Below are 12489 nucleotides of genomic sequence, written 5' to 3'. Positions count from 1 at the left end.
TTTGGTGAAGAACAATTACAAATAAGTGCACAAAGAAACCACACAAAAACAGAGTAATAACAATGGAGAACAAAGACACAAACTTTATGAGGTATCTATGGATATCTCCCCCTCAAACAAAGATTACTTTCATTAATATACTCAACAATACATGACTAGCCACACAAGCTTTAAGAACAACCTCTCAAAGCAAACACCTCACCTTTTATGGTGGTTTTACACAAACTCATTAATACAATGAAAAACTCTCTTGGTATTGAACCCTAGTTGCTTCTAGTGTATTAGCCTCACTTTCTTACTCCTAATGATGTTCTAAGCCTCTTTTATATAGCCTAGCACATATTAGAAACCCTAGGACATAAGGTTTAAAAGCCCAAACCAAAAACCGCAAGATTGAAAAACGCAAAATGAGTCCTGTATAAGCTCGCTCAAACAAGCAGCCAAGGCGCTCGAATGAGCGGATACCAGCCTACATCTACTGACTTCGTTTCATTGCTGCCTCGAGCGAGCAGCTGTCTCCTTGTATCTTGCCTCGAAGCACATGTAGGAGCCTTCCTCAAGCCTTCTCAAGCCTTCCCATACTCATTAAAGCACACTTAATCCTCTACTTTTGTCACTTCCTCAAGTGATCCAAAGTGTATCATTCCATACTTCATCTCACACTCATCATCATTCTCAATCGTATAAGCCATTGAGTAAGCAACAAGGTGATTAAACTCACCTCCATCATTGTGAGATTTGGAACTTGTCCCAACATATGGAAATTACAAATACAGTACTAGGTAATTCCAGTTTTTTGTTTCCTCTGAAATATTGAAGTTGCCACAGTAATATTCTATGCAGCTACAAATACAGGAAAAATATATTGGTGTTCTAGCCTGATTTCAACTTATTTTATTAAGAAAACACATAATTAATTACATGCTCATCTCTAGTCATCCATGATGCAGGGCCTATCTGGCTTCGACTTCAGTCACTGAGATATCATTCACAGACAATGGCATCGATTTACTCGTTGATTGATCGGAACCAAAGCCCTTGACATTAGATTGAATAAAGAAAGCTGGTTGTTTTGGCACTGGAAGAGTGATTGAATAGCTCTCCAACATTAATACTGCAGTTGCCATTGTAGGCCTTTCTTCTACGTTCTCTTGAACACATAGCAAGCCCAAGTGCATGCATCTAATTACTTCGTGTATCGAACATGAGTCTCTTATAGTCTCGTCCACAAATTCTAAGGGTATGCCATCTTTCCAACGCTTCCATGCCTGTTATGTGCATTATTAACATTTCATGGATATAGTATATAACATATGTAGGGGTCTGATCAGCGAATAGAAAGCAGGTACATACATAGCTCAAAAGGTCCTCTGCATAGCCGGATTGATAGAAATTACTGTTTCTTTTGCCACTAATAGTCTCTAACACTAGCACCCCAAAGCTGTATACATCAGATTTAACCGAGAATTGACCGTGCATTGCATACTCCGGAGACATATACCCACTACAAAGCAGAAAACGTGGTGCACGTACTTATTGTTATATAGTATTACTAAATACTACATATAAAGTTTGTTCACAAGAAATTACACAAACAAAAGTATATATAATACTCACTATGTCCCCACGACTCTACTTGTATTTCCTTGTGTTTGGTCCACCCCAAATATCCTTGCCATGCCAAAGTCAGAAATTTTAGGATTCATATCTGTATCTAACAATATATTACTTACTTTAAGATCACGATGTATGATTCTAAGTCGAGAATCTTGGTGGAGATAAAGCATCCCTCGTGCTACCCCTCCTATAATTTTGTATCGTCTTTCCCAATTCAATTTCCGTTTTTGTTCAGAATCTGGTTATAAGAAAACACCAATACAAAAGACATGTTAAATTCGATACACATAACTCAATATATTATTTATCAATAAGAAGGGAGAAATAAAGTTTTTTTGTTATGTCTAGTACCAAAAAGGAATTGGTCAAGGCTTTTGTTGGGGACATATTCATACACTAGCAACTTTTCTTCACCTGCAATACAAAAACCCAAAAGCCTCACTAAATTTCTATGTTGAAGCTTGGCTACTAACAACACCTCATTCTTGAATTCTTGTACACCTTGCCCAGAACCTCTAGACAACCTCTTGACTGCTATTTCTTGTCCAGTTGACAACATACCCTAAAACAAATAAACAGTTTAGCCTGAGTTCATACAATAATACTACCTTAAGCCACATTAGTTGTCACATCATCTCCAAGCAAATTTAGTTATGAAATTAACTTCCAAAGGCAGATTTATGTTGAATGCAGTGATTATCATCAAACTTTTGAGCTCTTCCATGGTGTCTCACAGGGGGGATTTTGAGCATGTTCAACATCTTCGACTGCACAGGGTCCCGAATTATTTTGGGCCTCAATATTAAATTACGTAGTCGATGTTAAGTGTTTAAAGATACTAAGTTGTTAGAAAAATATCATAATTTTTAAAATTGCACGTGGCCTTCAAAGAATTTGTCAATTTTTGCTTTGCCCCTAGTGTTCCATTTTCATCTAGCAGAATGAAAGAGCTATAATTCAGAGGCGTACCCAGAGGTATAATTCAGAGGCGTACCCAAAATTCTAACTAGTTCTCAAAATTGACCATTTATTAGGCAAAAAAAAAATTTTAGTTGATGTTTAGTTTTGATATATTTTGTTGCCTTAGTAACTATGATAACTAGATGGATGGATAAAATTTTGGAGGCATCATGATATTTTTTACCTAAGATATTCTGCATTTTTAAAGCTTTTCTTAAGAAATTTAATATGATTTGTATTGTATGGTAGAGCCTACGCACCCTAAATACTTATACATGTCCAGTATTGGTTATAATTACGTACCATATAGACACAGCCAAAGCCACCTTCTCCGAGTTTATTCTCATTTGAAAAATTGTTGGTTGCAGATTGAAGCAACGCAAGATCATATTGCAAGGATTCAACTGCTGCAAAATCTTCACCTTCAACAAGATAATACGATATAATTAATTAGTTGAATAAGAAAAAAAAAATTGGAGTAGTTCTTAAGAAATCAAAAATATAAGATTGATGTTGTATAAAACCATAATTTCAACACATGATTCATATACAACTCTTAAAGCCTATATATTATGTATGTCAATGATTCGTTATGTAGACATATATAGTGTAATTTTGCGAGTTGATTTTGTGTGGACTAAATGCTAACTTAAATAGTCATGTCTACATATTTTAGTATCGGGAAATATAGTTTCGGAAGTGTAGATTGTGTAGCGGAAGGTGAAAAATGTACATAGGCTAGCAAGTACACAATTGAGGAGTGACGTAAATAATAATATTATGCACTATGTCTATATTATATGAGAATTAATTATTTTTTTTTCATTACGAAGATCACATGTGGACGTAATGTTTTTGTACACGTTGAGAATGGAGTTCCAGTCTTATGATAAAACATGCTACTATTCATGAAATTAAAAACAAAATAAAAATTGTTACCATATCCATGGGGCACAGAATAAAATTTTTTAGCTCGTTTCTTGATGCAGCGTGTGCCGACGGCAAGTAATAGCAATGAGAATACTACCACTGGAGCTACAATGGCAACGATCAACTTTGCTGATACTTTCTTCTTGCCTGTATTCATCATTAATTTAGAAGCCTAAAATAAAGCAGCATTAATGTTCTCTTTGACTCTTTTGATAAATAAAAGAATTTCATTTACCCGGTACCAAATACTAATCAACAAGAAAAACATTTTATTTTTAATTAAGGACTAATTAAACTTAAAGGAGAGAACCCCTTGAGGAAAAAGAGAAATTATATCACATTATTAAAGGGAAATTATGTCACTTAGCAGCCCTTCTATTTAGTTATTATGCAAAAGATGGTAATGAAAATGATTTATGCGGTAAATTTCATAAAATATATCATGTTGATCCAATTTTAATGAAACTTTGAACATAAAAAGTTTTTAATTTCACAATATTTTGTTACAACTTAATATTAGTTTTTCGTTATACATTTTTGCTTTTAACTTCTTATGAGCAACTCTTATCCTAAGAATTGTATAAATTTTTATAATTAAGTGTATTATTTGAGATTTTCAATTTTAATTCATCAATGTCTGTATAACAAATCCTTCTAGAAAATATTTTGACAATTTGACTAGTCTAACATCATCCTATTTCAATCAAACGGTCATCCATTTATTAATTTTGTTGGGATCAACAAACCGGGTTTAGTTGGGTGTTGACTTGTTCATCAGCTCAAAAGGCCAATTTGACAATTGCAGATTTATCTTTACATACTTTCAGAGTTCCAATAATAATAATAATAATAATAATAATAATAATGAAAAATTAGCGTGAATAATACAATTTTTTTCTTAATTTTCCTATAATAATATTAATTATTAATTAACCATGAATAATACCAACTTAAAGGGGTGTTTTCCTAGAAAACATGTTAAAAATCAAACTATAGGTGATAATAAGACAAAAAAATTGGTAAATTAGTTAATAAACTAAAGTTGGTATTATTTTAGAAAAATACTCCCCTAAGTTGGTATTATTCATAATTAATCAATAGTTGATATTATTATAAGAAAATTAACAAAATATTGTATTATTCACGAGAATTTTTCATAATAATAATAATAATAATTCAAATTACTGACAGCTAGTTGAATGTGAGAAAATGTGGTAAACTGATTAGAGCAAAACAGAAATTGTAGACAATTATTTACTAAGATATTTTAGGAATAATTGTTTTTAAAAGATAATTTTAGTGCATATATAAAAAAAAAATATGCTCTTTGATATGAGATTTAATTGGTGAGACATAGTTTTTTGACTTGTGGAGCTCTTCATAACATGACGAACTACTTCACGTGCTATATAGTGGGCTAGTGGCGCAATGCTTTCTTTGAGGTCTCAAGCCGTAAATGAATGGATAAGCCTGAACATACTATCTTATTTTAATGGATTTTAAAGGTTCCATTTATTTTTACAATATTTTTTGAAATTGGGTTTTTTATAATATTATAAGATAAAAAGTTTTTCACCTTAAGAAAAATAACTTAAGACAAAATGTATTGTAACATTATGTTACTTTAAATATAAAAAAGGTTCAAAAACAAATCACTTAAAAAGTGTAGCTCGAAACTAGTCGGGCCTAAATAGCACGATTCAATATTTGAGACCCCTTATTTCAAAAGGCTCTAGACAATCGGCTACCTGAAATACCCAAAAACCGGCCATGATTTATTTAGCAATGCAAGCTAATGCCACAATAATACATAATACTCTATAGAAGTATTAAATATGTAATAAATATATAGAAGTATTATACTTCATAGAATAATTTATTTGTCTAAATTGTCTTCTTGAAAATTGGTACATATATCGAATGCTTATTAAACTTTTAAATTTGTTAATTGTTTTCCATAATTTTCATTCACAAATTAGTTCATCAACAACAATCTTGATTTGATAAAGCGAGTAGTTTTAACTTGATATTTTTTAATATTTTGCTTTTTTTTTTTTTTTGAAAATATCTTCACACCATTCAACTTCTATAATTCTTACAAACACATTTCTTTTTTTTTTTTTAAATACTTATTTATATAATTTTTTTTCCTCGTTATTGTCAATATATCGTAATAAAATCACATACTTCATACTTCCTCCGTTCCATAATACCCGCTACATTTTCTATTTTTGGCAATTTCATGTTACTTGCTACATTTCCAATTTTAGTAATAAAACAATCATTTAAAGTTCCACCTACCCTATTTTTATCTTACTCTATACTCTATACTCTATAATAAATACTATACTATACTTTATAAAGTAACCTAACAACCTATTTTTCCTTTTTCTTTTTCCATTAACAATAATAAAATACTATACTCTATAAAGTAAACAATCAACTACAGTGTAGGTCAATCACTTTTCTTAATACCCGTACCCATGCAAATGTAGCGACTAAAACAGAATGGATACATAACAAATTAATATGGACAAAGAGCGGAGTAGGTAGGTAACAACTAACAAGTCATAAAAGTGTAAACTACCAATTTCAATTGTAGAAGTAAGACGTGGTGTACGTCACGTCATCAAAAAACATTAAATTCCAATCCATCAATATCAAACCCCACGCACACCAATGGACTATAGTTAAAATAGTACGAGAATACGCCACTGATTTTCTCTATCTATAATACTTGTTATTAATAATGACATTTTTCATATAATATGTCACAGTTACTAGCAAGTATTATGAAACGGAAGAAATATTATTTAAATAAAAATAAAAATATATAATAATAAATAAAGAGATATAAATTATGTGAATGAATTTTAAAAATAGAGAATATGTATGAATAAAATTAAAAGAAAATAATAAAAAATTATTTTAAAAAAATAAATAGAATATACCAAAAGAGCTAATAATGTTAAAATAGTTGGAATAGAGGCCGGAATACAATCTTAAAAAACTGTATTAGTATTTTGTGTGAAATGGGAAATATCTTTCTTTTTTTTTTTTTTCTTTTTGAGTATCTTAACTTCATGACCAAATATACAGCTCAATCAAGTTAAATTGAGGCTTTTTACATTATTATATTCTTCATTAATCCAAAAACAAGTTAGTAAGTGTATCCAAAAACAAGTTAGTAAGTGTAAGTTTTTGATCAAATTATATTGTTATCAGAATCAAGTAATTTGAAAAATGTTTGAAAATTGATTAACAATTAAAAATAGTCTAAAACCATTCTAATATTTATAAATATCAGATACGTAGAAGAAAAATTCAAATCGCACACTAAAATCGTTCAATTATGTCACGTTTATGAGAGAAAAAATATAGTAAAAATTAATAAAAAATTGAAATTAATAATCTACATTTTATACATTCATCGTGAATGATCATATATCTAGATTATTTTCTAATAATTAACTTTTGTTATATATTTACAGCGAATTAAGACAAAAATAGAGTATTATTTATAGCGAACTATAGGCAAATGTTAGGGAGTTTTAGCAAATTGGCTTACTGAGCAATTTTAGCTTATTTTGATACAAATAGAGAGTTGAATAGTCAAACTAGGCAATGCTAATATTTGGTAGCTGGTTAAAACAGCTTATTGATATGAATAAGCTGTTTTTGAACCAGCTGCTCATAGCAGTGAATTCAAAATCAGCTGGTCAAACCGATTAATAAAATCAGTTAATCAAATAGCTATTAGCTACTAGTTATTAACTGTTTCTGAGACGTCATAAATTATTTAAAAATAATTTTAAAATGAGATTATTTATAATGAACGATCAAAATGTTGATATATTAATGTCAATGTCCTCCACTTATATAATACACTATTTTTTAAGATAAGGTACTATTCTTTGAATATTGTTTTTCAAAACATTTCTAGAAAAATAAAAAAAAACTCATAAATGTTATTCACTCCATTGAAAAGTATAATATACAAAGTTAAAGCGATAGGATAAATGAACTCACCATTCTCATTACTCAAGGTCGTATTTGTACTTGTAGTTGCTGTAAAATTAACAGCACCATTATAGAAAGGGTAGATCTCATACCGAATATTACAACTCGGCATCAAAATTCTGGCACCTTGCATGACCGACAACTTCCCAATCGCAAGCCCTAAACATCGATCGCAATCCGTAGCCGATAAATCTGGCGTACACTGTTCTAATCCATACAACGTTATCGACCTCGAAAAATTCACCGTTTCCGCCGTAAATTTCATTCCAGATCGATTATTAGCAGTCTGCACAGCCATACTATTCATAGTTTTCATCATAATTTCGCCGAACGCAGTTTGATTTCCATCGATTTTCTGTGTGTTGGTTAACATCACTTGCGGAGAATCCGTCATTTTACCATAAAGAGATTCGTTGGAGTATCTTACCATACACTCGTCGTACCAGATTACAGCCATCTTCGAGGTAGGACAGTATGTTTTAGGTAAGTCTGTGGTGGTAGCGGTTTTAACGCAGTCGCTACACGAGCTGAAGTTTTGGTCACCTCGACAGAGGAAGAGGCCGTAGACGGCGTCGCTTGTGCCGTTTGCGGCGGAAGTCATGTAAAATCCGGTGGGATTCGAGACGGCGTGAGTGTTGAGTGATTGGAAAAGGGTGTTTAGGTTGGTTTTGTACTTGCTGTTGGTTGGGAAGGTGGTGTTTGGGCATATGCTGTACAAGTATGTTGGAAGAGAGGTGGATATGGGTATTGTCGAGAGGATTAAAATTGCGAAGATTGTGAGTAAGGTAGTCATTTTTGCTAGAGGAATGATTCTGGGTTCATGAAAAATTGACTTCTATTTAATGTTGGGTTGGTACCAAATTAGTTCTGTTATTATTTATTACTTTTTGTCCTTTATAAACCTAGTCAAAATGGAGAGAAAATACGTGATAAGTTATTATATTACTGGTAATAATAAGTAATAGAAAACTTTTATAAAATAATGAGAATTTATAGGAATTGTCATGGTACTGTTTTTTAATTAATTAATTTATTTAATAATTAGCATCATATTACCGAAATACCCTTTGACCTTTTCCGTTGACCTTGACTTTCGGTCAATGGGCTTTTTCTGGAAGTCCCATCTTCCTTGAATGGCCCATGGGCCAGTTACCTCTAAAAAACCCTAACTCCCCACTCTCCCACAATGCATGGCTCTCCTTGTTTCAAGATGAATAACTGCCCACTCTTCCTATGATCAGTCCACCTCCCATTACTCCCACTACTCCCATGATAGTTCACTTCTTCTGCAACTTCCCTTCCTCACCATTATAAATAGGGGCTACCATCAAGGAGGGAGGATCATCTGAAATAGCTTTCCTAGTATCCTTGCTTACATTACTTCCTTAGCCTTCCCAAACACTAGCACTAGCACTAGCAATCCCAATCCCGACCTTCCTTCTTGCATTCATTTTACAATCTGTCATTCATTAATCTCCGATCTACGTTCTGACTTGAGCGTCGGAGGGGTTTTCCGGGAGATCACCCCCCGGACAAGGCTAACGTGTTGTGTTGCAGGAATTCAGGTCGCTTCCTCCCACGAGTTGCTACTTCCGATAACGCCTCCATCTGCGGTATTCCAAGTGTCTCGCACTTCCTCGTTTCATTACCGAAACAGTTTGGCGCCGTCTGTGGGGAGTGTTACAAAAAGTCATGGCTCCCAAAAGAAATCCAACACAAACCGCAACCGTGCATAGCACAGATATAGACACTTCCGCAGGTCACGCTAAACCAAGCCGTGACTCGTCGTGATCTGGACATGCTAGCACGAAACCTCACTGCCGCTTTTTCCGAACAACTCCGCACTGTCATGAATAATAACAATAACCCCCCTCAACAGCAAGTATTGGAAGAAATGGCGGAGCAGATAAAAAATCTGCGAGAGAGAATCGAACCCCACCAGGAGCTATCAAAATCCCATGAATCTCAGGAGGGGAACTCAAGGATGTCACATTCCAGTAGACGCAATAAGAAGAGGAGGGAAAGATCGAGGACACATACAAGCCTCAACAGAAGCGAATCCCAAAACGGGGAATCCAAAACCGCCTCTCGAGATGCCCGTACTTACCTGGAAAACAAGAAGCAGAGGGCGTTCGAAAGTGTTCAATCATTGGTGGACAAGAGGAGGGAAGAAAGGAAGAAAGCGCAACTCACGGGATCTAGCCATCCCACCAGCCCCGTCATAATGCTGCGGAATGAGACCGGCAAGAGTAGCCTCCCCGAAGATCTTATGCCAATAATCTCTCCGTTGGCTCCGGAGGTACTGAATACTCCCAACCCCGGGAAAATAAAGATCCCAAATATGGCGGCCTTCGATGGAACATCCTGCCCCGAGGAACACTTGATGGCATACAAAAACTTGATGTTGCTGTACACCACCAACCCGGCATTGTGGTGCAAATTCTTCCCAACTACTCTCACAGGAGTAGCCTTGACGTGGTACACCTCTCTTCCAGGGAGAAGTATTCACACCTTTGCCCAATTAGAGAGCAAATTCCTGGGTCACTTTGTGGCATCCAAAAGGCAGGAGAAATCAAACTTCCATTTGCTTAGCATAACGCAACTGGAAGGGGAATCCATATCATCGTATCTGAGGAAATTCCATGAGGCAGTGCTGGAGGTAACGGATTTGGAAGAATCAGTCGCCTTAAACGCCCTAATCAACGGAATGAAGGCTCAAAGGCTCAAGTTCCAGTTTGTCGAGAGTCAAGTGAAGACATACGCGGAGGCCATGAAGCAATGTCAAAGCTATGTCACGGCCTCCGAGATATGTCAGGCACATGACCCAAAGAGGCGTAAATCAGAAAAGAAGGATCCAATATCCAATCGCTCCTCAAGGAGCGTAGAGGAACATCCATCTAGGAGGGATAAAAATTACATGCCGCATCGTCCAGAGCCTCCATCAGACATGGGACCTCCACGATCCCGGCACGTATATGCCGTTGAAGGGGAGTCCAGGACGCGAAATTTGCTTGATGGAGGTAATGACCCGAGGTTCAATTGGAATAGGAAGGACATTTTCTTCGCTGTTTGGGATGAGTTGCCAACTGTACCTCCTATTACCACTCCCTCCGATCGACGCAACTACAATCTGTGGTGTGATTACCACAAAGAGCACGGCCACACTTTGGCCCAATGCCGCGAACTCAAACGTATCCTACATCAACTAGCCGACGAGGGGGAGCTATCAAGGTTCATCAATCGAAAGGACTATGGCACGAGAGGCGACGCGGAAGGAAGGCCTTGGAACCAGAAAAGAAACGAGGCTAGGCGTGAAAGTTCCAACACACAAGGAACCATCAATATGATTTTCAGCGGCTACACCGAGGAATATCCCACAATCCGCGCTGCGAAAGGCAGCGTCCATACTCTGTTCAAAGGACCCCCAAAAACCACCTCAAGTGGGCCGATCATGAGATTTGATGCCACTACTTCCCAACCGTTGCAACAACCACACACTGATCCTTTAGTGGTTACCATCAAGATTGGGCAAATGATGGTGAGGCGAGTATTGGTGGATACCGGAAGCACAGCCGATCTTATAACGATGGAATGCCTAAGAAAAATGAAATTCGAAGAAAAGCACCTGCAACCCCTTGATAAACCTTTGATTGGGTTTGGAGGAAACCAGGTCATTCCAATGGGAACAATCATACTCCCTGTGCGAGTAGGGGAAAGAAGCGGAAGCAGAACTATGCCCATACGATTCACGGTGGTGGATCTCGTATTCCCCTACAACGCCATCATGGGGCTTCCACTTATTAACAAGATCAAAGCAGCAATCTTTCCTCATCAACTCTTGCTGCAATTCGAGCGGGATGATGGACAAGTTGGCATCCTCAAGGGAGACCAGGTAATGGCCCGCCAATGCCTCATCAACACCATGAAGTGCGGACCTTCCGCGACACCCGCCAAAAGAGAAAGGGAAAAAAACTACCCCGCCCATGAAATGGAGACCATTTGAAGAAATTCTTCATTTAACAAGATTTGCAAGGGGCAATCAGTGATTATCAGTCTTATCAGTCTTATCAGCTTAACTCCGCGAAATTGTTTCATCCCGCGAAGTATTCGCGTTGTCATTCGAATTCAGTTTTATCATCGCATCCCGCGACGTAGTCGCGTTGTCATTTGTATTCTGTTTTATCAGCACTCATCCCGCGGCATGCTCGCGTTGTCATTTGTATTCTTAGTGATCATCAAAATTCATTTATAACATCAGAAGTTTTATTTTCAGATTATCCGGCTCTTATATTCGTAAGTACTCGACTAAAATCTATTGCAAATCTTATTAAATTCAGTAATATCCATAAGTCGGACCTCTTGAGAGGGGTCCCATAATCAAAAGTCACTATGAATAGGTGATATCGAAAAGTCGGACCCTTAGATTGGGTCCCAAAATCGAAAATATTCCAAGGTTGCCCATGATACTGCCTGTTCGCGACATTGAAAAGACGGACCTTTAGAATGAGATCCCGAATAAAATTCTAAGTAAAATCTCAACTATCTTCGATATTCATAAGTGGGATCCGTAAACTCGGGTTCAATGATTCAGAAAAATCAATCTCGTAAGTCAGGAAAGTTCCCGTAACTTCGATAAGTCGGACCCCCAGGGAGGGGTAGAATATAGAAAATTATTCTAAGTCCTTCAACACTCGAATGTGCCCGGGGAGTCAACAAGTCGGACCCTAAACTGCACCCCCAGAAACGAAAATTATTCTAAGTATAGAAAAATTACACATTCTGCTGTCCGACTTATAGATATGACGGATGTTATGCCGCGCCATCTTCTTCGTCGCTCTAAACCATCGTATGAATAAAGTATGAAAAATATTCCAAGTACAAAGGAAGTCCGTATGATCAATAAGTCGGACTCCCTGGTGCGCTCAGTCATGGTGTAAAAATTCTAAGTATGGGAGAATTCCC

The 12489-nt window shown here is 36.0% G+C and overlaps 1 protein-coding gene across 1 annotated transcript; it reads right to left on the bottom strand.

The window, feature by feature from the left end:
- Positions 1-83: 83 nt before the first annotated feature.
- LOC130814661 (cysteine-rich receptor-like protein kinase 10) lies at positions 84-8467 on the bottom strand. The gene is made up of 7 exons (XM_057680800.1): positions 7537-8467; positions 3517-3654; positions 2881-2999; positions 1969-2179; positions 1618-1855; positions 1354-1504; positions 84-1268 (listed from the first exon to the last, which is right to left on the bottom strand). Exons 1-7 carry the CDS (start codon positions 8318-8320, stop codon positions 954-956), a joined length of 1956 nt encoding a protein of 651 aa, XP_057536783.1. The 5' UTR covers positions 8321-8467; the 3' UTR covers positions 84-953.
- Positions 8468-12489: the final 4022 nt, after the last annotated feature.

This window comes from Amaranthus tricolor, chromosome 6, assembly GCF_026212465.1.
Source record: "Amaranthus tricolor cultivar Red isolate AtriRed21 chromosome 6, ASM2621246v1, whole genome shotgun sequence".
Classification (NCBI taxonomy): Eukaryota; Viridiplantae; Streptophyta; class Magnoliopsida; order Caryophyllales; family Amaranthaceae; genus Amaranthus; species Amaranthus tricolor.
This window is presented reverse-complemented; position numbering and strand designations above follow the sequence as displayed.